The sequence below is a fragment of the Lampris incognitus genome, chromosome 9 (assembly GCF_029633865.1).
Source record: "Lampris incognitus isolate fLamInc1 chromosome 9, fLamInc1.hap2, whole genome shotgun sequence".
NCBI classification, from domain to species: Eukaryota; Metazoa; Chordata; class Actinopteri; order Lampriformes; family Lampridae; genus Lampris; species Lampris incognitus.
In genome coordinates this window covers 43,544,774-43,562,628 of record NC_079219.1, presented here as the reverse complement: position 1 = coordinate 43,562,628, position 17,855 = coordinate 43,544,774, and the positions used below count along the sequence as shown (strand labels likewise).

The following is a 17,855-nucleotide window of genomic DNA, read 5'->3' as shown; positions in this document are numbered from 1 at the left end:
TGCAAGCATGTGTATACACCTGCAGATTAAGTTAAGCATGACAAGGAAAAGGAATATGCTTCATTAGTATGGACTTATTCTTTTTCTTGTTTTGTCTTCTACTGACAAGCTATCTGTTTCTCAAAGAGCTCCTGCAGTCATCTTACATTCATTTTCAAAGCATCTCTGGCACCTAAGAAGGAAATACACATGATATTTTTCTTTCATTGAAAGCATAAAATAATTATTTTCAATCATTACTTCCAACCAGCCTCAACTACTCAGTGAAATACTGAGTCTGTCTATGTGGGCGTGTTAAGCCGGGAACACACCAGATGATTTAAAGACTGATTATAACCCTGATTTGTCCATGACGACTGATTAACAAGTTAATGGAGAGTCTGTACTGGTCTGTGTAACGTAGGGCAGGTCACCATGGACAGTTGTTACACGTCAATTATAGAAACAATTACATTAGCAATTCATTTAAATTAACAATACTTCGCGAGACAGTAAATTTCCGATACACATATGTGACGATTCAAATCAGTGAGATGAAAAATGAATCGCGATACTCTTTTTAAACAGCAGAGGTCTTTTGAGGCCCCTTGTTCGATGTCCTACTTGCCAAAGAAACAAAAAAGGGCCTGTGATGGCCTAGCGGCCTGTCCAGGGTGTCTCCCTGCCTGCTGCCCAATGACTGCTGGGATAGGCTCCAGCATCCCCCGTGACCCTGACAGCAGGATAAGCGGTTTGGATAATGGATGGATGGACAAAAAGGGCGCCCAGGTAGCGTAGCGGTCTATTCCATTGCTACCAACATGGGAGTCAGCGGTTCACATCCTCGTGTTAGCTCTGGCTTGGTCGGGCGTCTCTACAGACACAATTGGCCATGTCTGCGGGTGGGAAGCCGGATGTGAAGAGTAGAGTAATTGGCCAAGTAAAATGGGGAGGAGAGGAAAAAAAAAGGGAGGGGGGGAACAGAAAAGAAAAAAAGGTGTAAAGACAGGGTGGCCGCAGGCGGGACATTGTGAATGTACAGAGTTCTCAGCTTCTGCCTGAAAATATAGATTATGCCGACCAGGGGCGCGGGAAGGTATTTTGATTGGGGGTGCTGAGGTGCTCTCTATCTAGGCTAGTATTTATTTGCCAAGGAAATATCCCTCCCTCTCTCAGTCTCTCACCCACACATGCACGGTGGCACAACGTATAACTAAGCACGCATGCCGCACACACACACACACACACACACACACACACACATATACACACACTACAAAGATGTACGGTAAATATTTTACTAACAATGTGTTGGAATTTACAGTCAGATGAGAGGTAAAAGGAAGGGAAGCTATTCAGAACTAATGTTTGCACTCTGGGACCGATGCAGTAATGTAAACAGCTACACAGTCAATCAAATGACACATATGCATGCCCATCGTTTGACACACCAAAGTTCTAACAATTCCATATTGGTTACGCACACAAACACCTCTTTTTCATGACAACACTGCTAGCCAAAAACATGCCATTAACACAGACACAGGATATCCATTAGGCCTACATTAAGAACAGTCTGCGCTGCGCACATCAACTGGTGCAATAGCAATCATGTGAAATTGTCTTTCCTGCTAGTTATTATGAATGTTATTTTAAAGTATGCCCCTCAGCTCATAGCATTGCCAATTCCTGGCTACATACATAGCCTACTACAAACATGACATTGACTATTACACACATTCTGCACGGCGGCAGCAATAACCAAAAATGAATAATAATGCATGTCGTCAGTCTTACCTATTTGAAGACTCCAAATGTGGACTTCCGTTCTGGTGTGATGTTGATAAATCTCTTCATCAGTGGCTGAATGTCCATCCGATCAAGAATGTCACTGTGGACGTGCAGTAAAGTCAGGTGTGTGAGTCGTCTCTGGGTCATATTGTTCCATAGCCACGTTTTGATGTGGTGAAGGGTGGAGAACGACTGCTCAGAGGAAGCGGCAGAGACAGGTAGACATAAGCAAAGTTCAATAAACATTTCCACCTCTTTCAGTAGTTCCCTTGTTTGAGGATGCAGTGCTCCGACAAATCCAGCAACATCTTGAGCTGACTTGAGTCCTTTTGTCTTGGAGAGCTCACCCATCAGTGTGAGCTGCAAATGTAGACGAGATTTGTCAATCTGATCGAGGAGCTGTGCAGCATTGATCTCATTCCACCCAGAGTAGGCTCCATTGATAAGAGTCTGCTCTCTCAGGGCAGCGACTTCCAGTCCTTCTTGGTCGAATCGGCGATCTAGCTCGGTTGTCACAAGATCCAAGGCCTCATAGAACTCACGCCACCATTGCTGCTCTCCTACATCAGCCACGATGGCCTCGGCCTTCTCTGTATCCCTTAGACGGGCAGGGGTGGTTCTGCTGGTTCATGGAGGAAGGGGCATTTGGAGATTGTTTTTTTCTGCACAAGCCTCCACTTTGGCAGTCATCTCCTGGAAAACTCCATCATCTCGCAGTGCATGCATGCGCTGTCGTAGCGCAGTCACACACTCCAGTGCACCCTTCGCACTTGCCTTCTTACTTTGGAGAGTTCTGGCTATGGTCTCACACGGTCCAAAAAGAGCCTCACAGCTCAAAAGGCCAAAGTATGTTCTTGCTTTTGTAGCTTGTTTGTATAGACCAGATATTTTCACCCGAGTATCTCCCCTTACTGTCTTGTCTTGCTCTAAAACCTTCAGTGTCTCCAAAAGGGCTGTATATGAAGAGCAAACCCATGAAATAGTGCACACAACCCATCGAGTCGGGCATAATGACAGCAAGTTGCAGACCACCTCATTACTACCAAACATAGACCGGAACAGCGTCTTACGCTTTGAGGACTCCCCTATCACCACTGAGACATCCCGTACAAAGTTTAGCATGTCTGCAACAACGCGAACATCCCTCACCACTTCTTGTAACACCAGATCTAGTGAATGGTTACTGCAGTGCACATGGAGTGCATTTGGACACTGCTCTTTCAGTTTTGCTTGCACACCTGAGATGCGGCCTGACATATTAGCAGCACCATCGAAGCAAAATCCCTTTAGATGTCCCAGTGGCAAATTCAAGTGCACAAAAACACCTTTAACGCAGGAAAAAAAGTGTTTCTCCAGTTGAATCAGGCACATTATAAAACCGGAGGAAAACATTCACTGCCTCGAGTCTTGAATCCACACATTACAGACAACAGGAAAATTGCTCTGTTGTACTTACATCGGTGGCCGCATCTGCAGTTAAATCATAGAAATAATACTCTCTCGCTTTGGACACGATTTCTCTTTGAAGAGCATGGGCAATTATTTCCAGTATTTCATTTTGAATCGTGTCCGACATCCAGTTGTCTCTTCACTGTAGCCACTCGCGTGATTTAGGCAAATCATATTGTAGCGAATTCGGGGGGCAGTCTGGTAGACCGTCGCCAAAGCCGGGACGCGAACCCGTGTCTTCCACTTCGCAAGCGACAACGTTAACCAGTCGACTAAAGGGTCCGACCCCTTAGCCAAGGACCAACGTGTCTACTTATCCATGCACGTTACACTACCCCCCTCCTTCGGGAATCGCGTCCCCGCGCTTCAGCATATCAGCTCCCTCACGCCAATGGACGCACGCGCTTCCGATGACCTCACGGTCCCACCATCCCACTTCTGACACCAATGTAGCGAAATCGGGGGGCAGTCTGGGAGACCGTTGCCAAAGCTGGGACGCGAACCCGTGTCTTGCACTCCGCAAGCGACAACGTTTACCAGTCGACTAAAGGGTCCGACCCGTTAGCCAAGAACCAACGTGTCTACTTATCCATGCATGTTACACTATGTCCTCTCCATCATTAGTTTCCAAAGCACTCCATCTCGATTATCATGGCCTCTTAACGGAAGCCCTTCGCTGCTGAGGAATCTTATCGATCTAAATATCAGTTCTAACACAGTACTGGCAGTTTGTTGCTCTTTCTCAACACTGTCCGACAGTAGAACATTAATTTGAGTGTTGTTGAGCGAAGCAAACATCCTCACTGATTCTGAACATATGTCTGACATCTCGTGCTGGTTAAACTTTGTGGTTGCGTTACACCAGTTATAAAAGCCTCCTACTTTGAATGAACTTGTCTTTCTATCGTGAAGTCTTAATCCCTTCTCTACGGCTTTGCAGCAGGTAAAGCAAAGAACGGTGTCTCTCTCCATGACACAGTGCAGCCATTTCCACCTGTTAAACCAGCTTTTTTGAAATGCCCGCTCGAACGTCTCTGTTCCAATTCTCCTCCCTGGAAAACGCATGTCTGGTCGACAAGGCTCATCAAATCCTCTCACACTCACGTTAGATGGGCAGCCTGGCCTGGAACATGTAGCTGCTGAGCCTGCTCAGTCCTGCCAGTCTGTGTTTGCTAACGTTAGCTCTTGGGTGTTAGCAGCCGCTGACCCGCTAGCTACACTGTCCGCACTGCTAATATCCTCCTGGTGATTGTCAGTGGGGACAGTAAAAGTAGGCCTAGGTGCTGCATCTTCTAACTCTGTCGTCCTTGCTATTTTCGCATTTTTAGAATTGAAAAATTCTAAGATTCATTTTTGCGCCATGTTGTTAAGTTACCTCGTCCGACGGCCATTTGCCAATCAGTGCCTCGTGACTGAGCGTTTGTATCAACATCAAAGTGACACCGCCGTGAACCCGTAGGTCTGTGATCACTAGAAACTAACAAATACATTTTGATTTTTAACATGTTTTCTTCCCCAAAGCAAAATTATTTATTATATCATTTTAATATATATACTTAAAAAAAAATTGCAAGCAGCAGTAGGGGGGGGGGGCTCCTCCTGCCTGCAGATCCTTCTTCCTGCAGCTAGGGAGTGCTGCAGCACCCTCAGCACCCCGCTTCCCGCGCCCCTGATGCTGACAGTATTTAAATAAAACATGTCATTCCAAGCTAGTCACACGGGCCGAGCTGTAGTTTGTTTATTTGAAGAGATTTTCGTGTTATTATTTCATGTATTTGATTTGGGATTTGTTTTAAAATTCAACATTTTTTTTTTCATTTAAGACAAAAGACATTTCAGTTTCACTTTTACAAAGAAAAGAAAATATGCTACATAGCCCCCACCCGAGTGGTCATTTGCCCCTGACAACCACATCACCTAACACAAAGTCCGCGAGGTGTCCCAGTTGGTGGCATTGATGAACTGGCCGCTGGTGTTTCACAGGAGGTGTCTCTGTGTGCACGGTGCACCAGTCGGAGCATGGGGTACTGTTCTCGCCCTCGTCCCCAGCAGCAGGAAGGGCGAAGGATGGTGGGGAGCAAATCTTTCTCAGTGCAGCGCTACCATGTGCAGCACTACCTCAGTGATCTGACCCAGTATTTCACCAGGTCCCTGCCAGTGGTTATGCAGCTTGGGGGACATCCCTTTTGTGCGAGCAGGGCTGAACACCCACACCTTGTCCCCAAGCACAAAGGCTGTCCCTGACAGGACCAGAGGAACGTAGTGGTCCCAGTCCCTCTGGTGTTGGCTAGTGAGGATGGCCAGCTGAGTTGCCAGGGTTCAGTTGAAGCGCTTAACCAGCCCATCGCTCTGGGGGTGCAGCAGTGTCATCCTTGTCTTGCTCACCCCCAACCACCTGCACACCTCACCGAACACCTTGTACTTTATGTTCCGCCCCTGGTCACTATGGAGCTCAGCAGGGAACCCGAAACAGGTGAACATGTCCTCCACCAGCTTCTCCGCTGCCGGTGCCACACTCTGATCCAGCACCGCATACGCCTCAGACCACTTGGTGAAATAATCCATTGCGACAAGGACGTAGCAGTTGCCAGTGTCAGTGATGGGAAAAGGGCCGAAGACGTCCATCCCAGCCGGCTCCATCGAGGCCCCCACCAAGTACTGCTGTAGGGGGCATGAAACCGCTGGGTAGGCCCCTTCTGAGTCATACAAAGGTCGCAGCAGTGCGCACGTAGCTTGATGTCTTGTCGACACCCTGGCCAGTAGAACCATCCTCGGAGATGATGAAGTGTCTTGAAGTTCACATAGTGCCCAATCCCCGCAGCACCGTGGTACAGTTGGAGGACCTGGGGTCGGAGCACACAAGGCACCAGCAGCTGGATGAACAGAACATTTGAACATGTAAAAATGCAACACAAATCAGGCATCCAGGTAGCGTGGCGGTCTATTCCGTTGTCTACTAACACGGGATCGCCACTTTGAATCCCCGCGTTACCTCCGATGTGGTTTAGCATCCCTAACAACACAATTGGCCGTGTCTGCGGGTGGGAAGCAGGATGTGGTATGTGTCCTGGTCGCGGCACTAGCGCCTCCTCTGGTCGGTCGGCGCACCTGTTCAATGGGGAGGCTGAACTGGGGGGAATAGCGTGATCCTCCCACGTGCTACGTCCCCCTGGCGAAATTCCTCACTGGCGGGTGAAATGAAGCAACTGGCGACTCTACATATCTCGGAAGATGCATGTGGTAGTCTGCAGCCTTCCCCGGCTCGACAGAGGGGGTGCAGCAGCAACCAGGATGGCCGGGAGAGTGGGGTAATTGGCCAAGTGCAATTGGGGAGGAAAAAAAAAAACAACAACAACAGAAATCATAACAATTCCCATCCCCATAATTGTTTGCGCAGAATAAAGTACTATTCTGCAGCCCATCCCCTTGAGTTGCTACAATATTTTGTAGATTTTTGTCTGACAAATAACGGGATTGTTTTCAGTCATAATTTGTCTTCAATTTCATTTTGTTAAAAAAATCGTGTGAAAAATCATATTGTGAACCCAGTATCATGAGTATCGAATCGTGACTTGAGTGTATTGTTACATCCCTAGTTAATTAGTAGTGTGCGGGATTTTAAGATTCAAATTACTAGCCTCCTGATTGAGCCTTCGACCAGTCGGAGTCGTCACAATATCGAACATGCTTGATTTTTATGACTTGAATCTGGATAAATCTGATCTCATTTGCTGTGCCTCTTTGACTCGTCTGGACAAGCCAGCTTGTCTACGGCTGTAATCAGTGAAAGTATGGGGAACATAAAAAAACGTAATTACTAGTGAATTAGTAATGATCAAGATGTCACTTTAGTATGGGGAACATATTCTAAGTAACAAAAACTTAATTTACAGTAATTTAACACTTGTAGTTTTGTGTCTTGTTATGTAAGAATAGACCATATTCATTAAGTGTTAGTAAGGGAGAATAACTCTTCTTGTGGTACTACCACCTTATAAAGTCCATAGTAAGCAAAGCATATTGAGATGGTACTACTAATAAGCAATAATTCTGAGGTTATAGAGGGAAAACTCTTAGTTAATGGCTTACTGGTTGTATAATAAGGCCATGCAGAATAAGGCATTAATGAGTACGTAATAATGACCAATTAAGAGCCAATATGTTGCTAATTTGCATGCTAATAAGCACCTAATTAATGGTGACTACGTTCCCCATACTAAAGTGTTACCGAAGTCACTTAGATGAGTGATGAAATGTTTCTCCCGATAAACGCTGTGCCCAGATGAACTGATTCAACTTTCTGTGGTCATAACCCTAAACTTAACCACTACCTAATCTTAATCCTAAATGTAATCACTATAATTGTAGGTGCTGCCGGTACTGCCTAAAAACTTACTTTTGCATATCCATTGCACAACATTTTCTAGTAGTGTTATAATGTTATTTGTATGGCGCCAGCTGAGAGCTTGAAATGGTAGTTCTTACTGGTGATGACACCACCAGAGCAGTGAAAAGTCATACTCTCAGCTCAGCGACTCATCCCTGGTACTCCACTTCTACCCGCCCTGGTTCTCTTCCCCTTCTACTCTCTTCCCCTCTTCTGCATGTTTTGTTTTTTTATGAGCATTCTGATATTTCCTCACTATGCTTAGATTTGATTTATGTTGGCTGGTCACCAATTGAAGGGAAAATATAAAATATTCAGTGAAAAACACTATTATTTCTTGATTGTCTCTTTCAAATCTGTAGTTTTATTTTATGGGTATGGATACAAAGGAGACTAGAGGCAAGATTGGAGATAACTCAGTGAAACCTAAAGCAAACCAAAAGAGCACTTAAGATTGATATATGCCAAAAGGCCAACATTTGAATTTACCCTGATCTTAAATAAGTCATCAACTACTACATGCTGAATACGCCACTAGTACTGTAGGGTTATTTGAATGAATTTCAGGTGTCGATTATAAATTGAATAGTAAAAAAATAATACTAATCGAATGCTGAAATTACTATTTGAATGTGCTTTATAAATATGTGTGTGTGTGTGTGTGTGTGTGTGTGTGTGTGTGTGTGTGTGTGTGTGTGTGTGTGTGTGTGTGTGTGTGTGTGTGTGTGTGTGTGTGTTGGCTGACGTTATCAAATCTCGCCCTTCTCGTCTTGACCTTACCCATGTGAAAAACGAAATGCTTTTAATCACGTTTGATGAACCATAAACTTTTCTGAGTCTGATTCTGGATCACAATCCCGTGTTCTAAAGTTAACCTCTAATATTACAACATCAGAAATGGCGAAAAGCTATGCAGCCACAGAGATCACCACTCCTGACCATTTAAGAAGGGATGTGCGGAAAGTTTGCGGATTTCCGTCAACAAATGGAAAAATAACAAATAATAAAGATATGGTAATCTGGCAATGCCCTCTAGTGGACAGAACGTATTGTAGCAAGTTCGGGGGGGGGGTGCATTCTGGAAGACCGTCGCCACAGCCGGGACGCGAACCCGTATCTCCCGCTCCGCAAGCGACAACGTTAACCAGTCGACTAAAGGGTCCAACCCGTTAGTCAAGAACCAACGTGTCTACTTATCCATGCACGTTACACTAGTAAATATTAATAATAAACTAAATTTGAGCATTGAAAGTTCAAACGTAATGGAACATAAAAAAATAATAAGGGATGAAATTTGAAAGGGATTATAGAGGAAGATTGACAGCCCTATAATACTGTGACAAACAATCACAAAAATGTACAAGCACATAAAGAGTTAGCTAATTAAAATTAAATTAATCGTTATTAAAGACCCAAGTTACTGGAGAAAATACTGTACTCAGAACTTAATTTGCATTTATATGTTCAGAAAAGTCAAATGAAATGGTTGTTTGAATGTATGCTGTCATTTTAGTACGAACTGCAGTTGTCAAATAAGTATATCAGTTTGAATTTGAGTTAACAATTATGTATTATGAATGTAAAATATATTCTAGTACAACCTTGCTGAAACCTGAAAGAAGATAAGCTCAAGCTGTGCATATCCCTCAAGCCACAGTTAACCTATGTGTTCTTTTGTGCAGGTCGACCAGATGAATAAGATAGTCGAAGTTCTTGGTGTTCCCCCCAGCCACATGCTGGACACTGCTCCTAAAGCCAGGAAATACTTTGACAAGCTGTCAGATGGTCTGTGGACAGTGAAAAAGAACAAGGACATAAAGAAGGTACTCTTCACTTGCCGTTATTTTTGCAGCTAACAGTGTCCATTTAATAACAATATTCATCATGGTTAACAATAGTTCCCCAGACACCTGCTGCTGCCTACACTCATGTTACAAAAGCACTTTGTGGAGATTTTCGCTCGCAACGTCTACTCAACATCTTGTCAAAGGTGTTTCATGAAAATGCAGTACTTGCAAATCACAAATAAAAATGCAATGGTTTTAGACCTCCCACACATCCAATTTTTGCATTGTGAAAATTGTGTTTCCACTTAATGTGTGGAAACGGAGGTGTGCTTCAGGAAGAGTCTGCCATGATGGCGCCATCCATCCACCCATTATCTGAGCCGCTTATCCGGCTCTCAGGGTCGCGAGGGTGCTTGAGCCTATCCCAGCAGTCATTGGGCAGCAGTCGGGGAGACACCCTGGACAGGCTGCCAGGCCGTTACAGGGCCCACACACAAACACACACACACCCATTCATACCTAGGGACAATTTAGTACGGCCAATTCACCTGACTTACATGGCTTTGGACTGTGGGAAGAAACTGGAGCCCCCAGAGAAAACCCACGCCATCCTTCACATATCTACCTTTACATACTGTGAATCTGAAAAGTATTCACACCCCTTCACTTTCCCCACATTTAGTTATGTTACAGCCTTATTCCAAAATGGATTAAATTCCTTTTTTTTCTCATCAATCTACACACAATACCCCATAATGACAAAGTCACAAAGGTTTTGTAGAAATTTTTGCAAATTTATTAAAAATAAAAAACTGAAATATTGCAAGTACATAAGTATTCACACCCTTTGCTATGACACTCAAAATTGAGCTCAGGTTCATCCTGTTTCCACTGATCATCCTTGAGATGTTTCTACATCTTGATTGGAGTCCACCCATAGTAAATTCAATTGATTGGACATGATTTGGAAAGGCACACACCTGTCTATATAAGGTCCCACTATTGACAGTTCTTGTCAGAGCAGAAACCAAGCCATGAAGTCAAAGGAATTGTCTGTGGACCTCCGAGACAGGATTGTATCGAGGCACAGATCAAGGAAAGGGTACAAAAAAATTTCTACAGCTTTGAAGGTCCCGAAGAGCACAGTGGTCTCCAACATTCGTAAATGGAGGAAGTTTGGATCCACCAGGACTCTTCCTAGAGCTGGCCGCCCAGCCAAACTGAGCAATCGGGGGAGAAGGGCCTTGGTCAGGGAGGTGACCAAGAACCCGATGGTCACTCTGACAGAGCTCCAGCGTTCCTCTGTGGAGATGGGAGAACATTCCAGAAGGACAACCATCTCTGCAGCACTTCACCAATCAGGCCTTTATGGTAGAGTGGCCAGACGGAAGCCTCTGCTCAGTAAAAGGTGCATGACAGCCTGCTTGGAGTTTGCCAGAAAGCACCTAAAGGACTCTCAGACCATGAGAGAAAAAAGATTCTCTGGTCTGATGAAACCAAGATTGAACTCTTTGGCCTGAATGCCCAACGTCACGTCTGGAGGAATCCAGGCACCTCTCATCACATTGCTAATACCATCCCTACAGTGAAGCATGGTGGTGGCAGCTTCATGCTGTGGGGATGTTTTTCAGCGGCAGGAATTGGGAGACTAGTCAGGATCAAGGGAAAGATGAATGGAGCAAAGTATAGAGAGATCCTTGATGAAAACCTGCTCCAGAGCGCTCAGGACCTCAGACTGGGGCGAAGGTTTACCTTTCAACACGACAACAACCCTAAGCACACAGCCAAGACAGCAAAGGAGTGGCTTCGGGACAAGTCTGTGAATGTCCTTGAGTGACCCAGCCAGAGCCCAGACTTGAACCCCATTGAACATCTCTGGAAAGACCTGAAAATAGCTGTGCAGCGACGCTCCCCATCTAACCTTACAGAGCTCGAGAGGATCTGCAGAGAAGAATGGGAGAAATACCCCAAATATGGGTGTGCCAAGCTTGTAGCTTCATACCCAAGAAGACTTGAGGCTGTAATCGCTGCCAAGGGTGCCTCAACCAAGTACTGAGTAAAGGGTGTGAATACTTATGTACATGCAATATTTCTGTTTTTTATTTTTAATAAATTTGCAAAAATTTCTACAAAACCTTTTTTGCTTTGTCATTGTGGGGTATTGTGTGTAGATTGATGAGAAAAAAAGGAATTTAATCAATTTTGGAATAAGGCTGTAACATAACAAAATGTGGGGAAAGTGAAGGGGTGTGAATAGTTTCCGGATGCACTGTATTTCTGGACATGGGCGCCACCTTGTAGAATGGACTGTAGGTGCTCATCTTAAAGAACTAACATGACAACGGGCATGTTTTTTTTATTTCTCCATATTCTCCTTGACACAAAAGCTTAACTGTTGTCATTAAAACAAAATGTGAGTTTTTTTATATACATATACATATATATACTATATATATAGACAATCCTTTCATATGCTAAAACTTTATACCATCTTGTCCTGTGTTTTATATGTTCCCCATGACCAAATGTAACATAATTTTGAGTGCACACAAGTGACAGTATGACAGCTGGCAGTGTGACATTTATCATATGTTTATCACAGCTACATGACAGGTGGTTTATCACACATTGATTTTGTAGGTGGACCTTCTTAACATAGTGTGATCTCTCAAAAAATAGATAAACCTGCTCAATATAAGTTAATAAAAAGAGGGTGAATACTTATCACAGTTTTCATTTTCAATATAATTCATCTAAAAGGGTTAGATGAACTGTGTACTAACGCTAACCCTGAATGCTAACATCTAACGTCTTTGTTGACGATTGGCATGACAGATATTTACTTCTACAGAAGTCACCTGACTCACCATTGTACACTACAGGAGTAAGCTTCTTATTGGTGGTGACTATTTCAGTTGGTATTTTACTTCCACTCTCCATATGTTGCTGTTTTTTAAGCCTCTGTGTTGACCAGCAGCACAAAGTGCTCGATCTCGCAGCTCACTGTGTTGTTAAGGAAAACCGTAATGAGGAGTAGACTTGGTGCAGTATGGTAGGCCTGCTGGGTTCATTCTGTGGATTCTTTTGTTTTTGCTTGTTTCCCAACTGGTGCCAGATGATAAATTCTCTGTTTTTTACCAGTCCAGTGAGTTTCACCAGAGCAAACATGTAATCAGGCTTTACCTCTTGGATATCATTTATCAAATTATGTTTGTTTTTTGTCTGTAAATCCCATATTTCATAATCAACACACATCGTCAACTATTTTGGATGAAGTTTTCTTTTGAGTTAGTTGATCCATATGCCTGGGTTCATCTCCCACCAAATGCAGAATGTTTCACAACACGTCCCCTTAGCACTGTTTGGCACCAGTGGGCGTGTCGCAGTTAGCCCCACCCTCAATGATTCTGATTGGATCAAGGAATACAAACAAACCACAACGTTTTTGTTTTGTTTTGTTTTTATTTTTCCCACTTTTTCCAGAATGACAATGTGTTCTGCCAGGCGTTTCTCCTGTGGTGGTACAGCACTAAATCATAGTGTGGCAATAGATCTGGCTATGCGAGACTACTAAAGGGGTAGTAAAGAAAATTCCATACAACACAGTAAAACCAATGCCACTGTAGAGTTTGTAGATATTCTTGTTGCTGTACTACTTTTTTGCTTTACAGCACAGCATCAGATGTCTGGTCTTTCTAGTGTTCAGCTACCCAAACTAATTGTATCTCTGCATGCAAATGTATTCTTTTCAGGAGTATAAACCCCCTGCCACAAGGCGTCTCCATGAAATTTTGGGGGTTGAGACTGGGGGGCCAGGGGGCCGAAGGGCAGGAGAGCCAGGACATGCCCCATGTGACTACCTAAAATTTAAAGGTAAATGAGTGTCTGTGTCTTGGGGGGCCAGGGGGGTGCACTGAATTTATTATGAAATGCATGAAGCACTGACTGTTTAATTTCACAGGAAATATGTTTTAATAGCTTAGTTTTCCCCTTTTCTTATTTTATACTCCAGACCTGATCCTACGCATGCTGGACTATGATCCTAAGAGCCGCATCACACCATTTTACGCCTTGCAGCACAACTTCTTCAAAAAGACAACAGATGAAGGAACCAACACCAGTTCATCTACATCCACCTCTCCTGCCATGGACCACTCCCATTCAACTTCCACTACTAGCTCTGTCTCAAGCTCTGGTAAAAACAATCTAATAGATACACACCTCTCTTATGAGAGACAATTCTTAAACATGTCTTTTCTCTATCCATAGATGCTACACAGTATGTTGTTTCTGTTTTTCCTATGAAATGATTTAGCAGTGGTATGTTGGCACTGCAAGAATATTGCCAAACCTGCTAATGGAAACCCTGGAAGTAAACTCAAATAGACAAAATGTCCACCAAATATATATACGTCTCACAGTAGGAAGTCCTAACTGGGTTGGTCTGATGGCGGTAAGCTTTCGATTGATTGCCACAGAAATAAATAAATAAATAAAAGAGAACATTTTTAGTGCGACAGTGAGTCACAGGAAGTCCTAACTGCCCCAAAATTTTATGAGTGACACAGTTGACAATTGATGGACAAAATTGATTCCTATATTTTCAAATACAGGAACAATATTGTCAACATTCAAAGAACTCCTAAGTTACCCATATTTAGGAGAATAAAAGAGGTGTCTTCATTCGCTACAAGTTCCCAGAAGATGGTGTTCAGACAAAGATGTGGATGCATGTTATCCAGCTGGAGGGATGCCCTGGGAACACTTGACATTATGGAGATAATTAAAAGAAATTGACTTTATCTAAATAAATATCTTCTGTGACTGCCTTTACAGTCTTTGCAGTCTCTCCATCAACGTATAGGTTTTGTACAATCCCTGCAGAAATTAAAGTTCTTGCAACATCACACTTCTTGGCAACCAGAAAATTGAAACAATGCAATAGCAATGATTTAGGTTTTTCACAAACATCCATCTATAGAATAATAAATCAAACTTTGATTGCGTGGTTTCATTCATTTCCCCACCACTATAGGCGTTAAACAGAAAAAAAACGTTTTCATACAAAATACTGGCCTTTTGGAAGTTTTTTTTTTCTCCCCATATGTACATAACCAATTATCCCACTTTTACCCACATCCGGCTTCCAACCCGCAGACACAGCCAATTGTGTCTGCAGGGATGCCCGACCAAGCCGGAGGCAACATGGGGATTCGAACTGGAGATCCCGTGTTGGTAGACAACGGTATAAACCACCATGCTACCTGGACACCCCTTTTGGAAGTTGTTGATGCTATAAATGGATCATTCACATTGCCTCATGTGTGGACAAGGTTGCATTTGTGAATTTCAACCACAGAGTCCTGGCCAGACAAGGTTGCTCTTCTATGTAGTGCCATCCACTTTGCCAGTGTTTGTTTAGTTTCCCTGATGTACAAGTCACAGCAATCCTCCAGACACTCAACAGCATACACTGTATTGCTGTGTTGGTGCTGGGGGTGGACCAATTTCTGCCGCAGCATGTTTTGGGGTGTGAAAGCAATTGAGACGTGGTGTTTGGAAAATATGCATCTCAATTTTTCCAACACTCCCACCACATACGGAATCATCTCTGGTTTACACGTAGGTAGCTGTTGTCCTTCTCCTCTCTTCGATCGGCTGGTGCACTGTTTGGGCATATTCCTGTCTTTGACAAACACCTAGTTAGGATGACCACACTTAACCAGGGCCTGTTTAATGTGGGATTTTTCCCCTTCCCTGTCTGCTGTGTTGGTGGGGACGTTGTCAGCTCAGTGGTACAGTGTCCTGATGACTCCTAGTTTGTGCTCCAGTGGATAATGAGAGTCAAACCTTAAGTATGTGTTGATAAGTATGTGTTGGTTTATGGTAAACCTCAACAGTCAAATGTCCCCCATGACCAATTGCAATTTCACAGTCTCAGAGGGCTAACCTGTCATTTTCACATCCTCCCTGGTGACTTGACATGGTTCTCCACAGAGTTGATGTGATCAGTGAAATGTGTTACATCATTTGCATATGAAACCATTGTTGGATCACTGGCTTTGGTCGTTATGCAACTGTGTCATTAATAATGTTGGGGATACCTGCAGTCAGCTGAGACTGGACAGTACAGGTGTGAATGCACCCAGTGTGTCCTCAATGCATCTTGAGATCCGATTGCCAAGGCCACATTCGGAGGTGGCCTGGGACTTATTTGTTGACATCACATTTGAAGCGTGTGTCACAGGCACATGCATCACAGGCCACATTGAAGGACCGCCTGGTCAACTGACATCCTCTGTCTATGCAGAGGATGTCACCAAAGCCTCCTCTGGGTTTAGTTTTTTTTTTTTACCTCGTCTATAATTTCTGACACAAATCGTACCTATAACTGTGGAAGAGCCCCTGCCTGCTTTCACATTATATATTATATACATAGCGTTTTTTTCCGAAACCGTCAATTGTGTTGAGTGCTCGACTAATGAGGAGCGGAATACAGGAAAAAAGATTTTAATGCATAGCAGTACAGACCTGTTTCGTGCGTCTCGCACTCATCAGCTGCTAATGTTTTTTTCCACAAAGAATCATACAGTACGTTGCCCAGCGTCACGCCCCTCATTTCGGTTGGACAGCGACCAATCAGATGGGGAGACATTCAAACCAACATGTAGGCTTATCAACCCCACCAAGCCCGAAATAGGTAAGCTCAGCAAAAAAAATTATTTAAAATATTAATCGGTCGATTCTGAAGAGGGTTCCCTTAAACGAGTGGAAGAACTCCGACCAAGTATTGAAATGGTTTAAGGACATAGATGACAAGAGCAGACATACGTTCATATGCTTTGATATTTGTGAATTTTACCCCTCCATAACTAAAGAGCTACTAGACAAAGCTATTGAATTTGCCTCAACATACACCAAAATATCCCACCAAGACAGAGGCATAATAGCCCATGCTAAAGAGTCAATCTTATACCACAAGGGAATCCCATGGCAGAAACAAGGTAACTGCAAATTTGACGTGACCATGGGCAGCTTCGACGGGGCAGAGACTTGTGAGCTAGTGGGCTTGTACTTGTTGTCCCAACTACAGGTCCTGGACATCAACGTTGGGCTATATAGAGACGACGGGCTGGCAGTCTGCAACAAACTGGCAAGAGAAGTCAAGAGAATAAAAAAGAAAATGTGTAGTATATTTGCAAACAATGGACTAAAAATTACAACTGAGGCTAACAAAAAACAGATTGACTTCCTCGACATCTCTTTAGATCTTAGAAATGGTACATACAGGCCTTACATGAAGCCCAACCATATACTACAATACATTCACAGAAAAGCAATCATCCGCCCTCCATTTTGAAAAATATCCCAGTGAGCTTAAACAAAAGACTCTCATGTTTATCATCCAGCGAGGCCATCTTTAATGAAGCAGCCCCCCCATACCAGGAAGTCTTACAAACATGTGGATATGATTTCAGACTTAAGTACAATCGACCACCAATTAGTGACAGCCAGCAACAACAAAAAAAGCGCAACAGAAGGTGAAACAAACATTACCTGGTATAATCCTCCCTACAGCGACACCGTGGCCTCTAATATTGGAAAACAATTTTTCAAACTTTTGGATGAGTGCTTTACCCCAGACCACCAATCAAGGAAAATATTCAACAGAAACACTGTCAAAATGAGCTACAGCTGCATGCCAGATGTTCAACAGGTTATTTCATCCCACAACATCATGTCCTCCAGAAGGAAAATGCCAAATAGAGGGAGTCATCTACCAGGCATTGGTGACAAGAAAAGATAACTACAATGTAGACACTTACGTGGCATTAACAGAGGGCCCTTTTAAAATTTGGTTTAACGCCCATATGAGTAGCTTCAGAAATGAGCACGCAAAAAATGCAACAGCCTTAAGCCGCCACATTTGGTCATTGGTAGACAAGAGTATCAGTTATTCCAACTCATGGAAAATCCTTGCAAAGAGTAGTGCATATTCAGTTAGGGGTAAAAGATGTAACCTGTGCTTGGCAGAAAAGTATTTAATTATTTGCAGACCTGATATGTCCACCTTAAATAATAGAAACGAATTGGCCACCAGTTGTACACACCGAAAAAAATATCTCCTTTGTAACTATAAGTAAAACGTCTTTATTATTCTCCCCCCCCCATTAGATGATACACATATGACATTTATTAGGTTTTTTTAAATATGCTTTTTTTTAATATGCTTTTTTTAAATATGGGGTTTTTTAAATATGCTTTTTTTTAACTACCTGTCCTCCCAACTGTGCCCCAACACCACCCCAATATATAATTCATATAAGTTACCTTGTTATATTTTTAATGTATGCCATTTCAACAGTGCCCTGGCCCCTAAATGCTTTTCAAAACAAACCCCAGTCCCAATGGCTGTACTATTTTCTACCCCTCCATCAGTTGCTGTGCATCATAAGTACCTA

At 43.3% G+C, this 17,855-nt stretch overlaps 1 protein-coding gene across 1 annotated transcript in view; it reads left to right on the top strand.

Moving 5' to 3' along the window:
• The window catches only part of dyrk1b (dual-specificity tyrosine-(Y)-phosphorylation regulated kinase 1B), a 156,856-nt gene that overhangs the window by 112,878 nt on the left and 26,123 nt on the right, over positions 1-17,855 (top strand). The window contains exons 9-11 of the mRNA XM_056285878.1: positions 9,289-9,429; positions 13,146-13,266; positions 13,406-13,588. Coding sequence (XP_056141853.1) covers positions 9,289-9,429; positions 13,146-13,266; positions 13,406-13,588 — 445 coding nt within the window. The remainder of the gene's footprint in view (positions 1-9,288; positions 9,430-13,145; positions 13,267-13,405; positions 13,589-17,855) is intronic.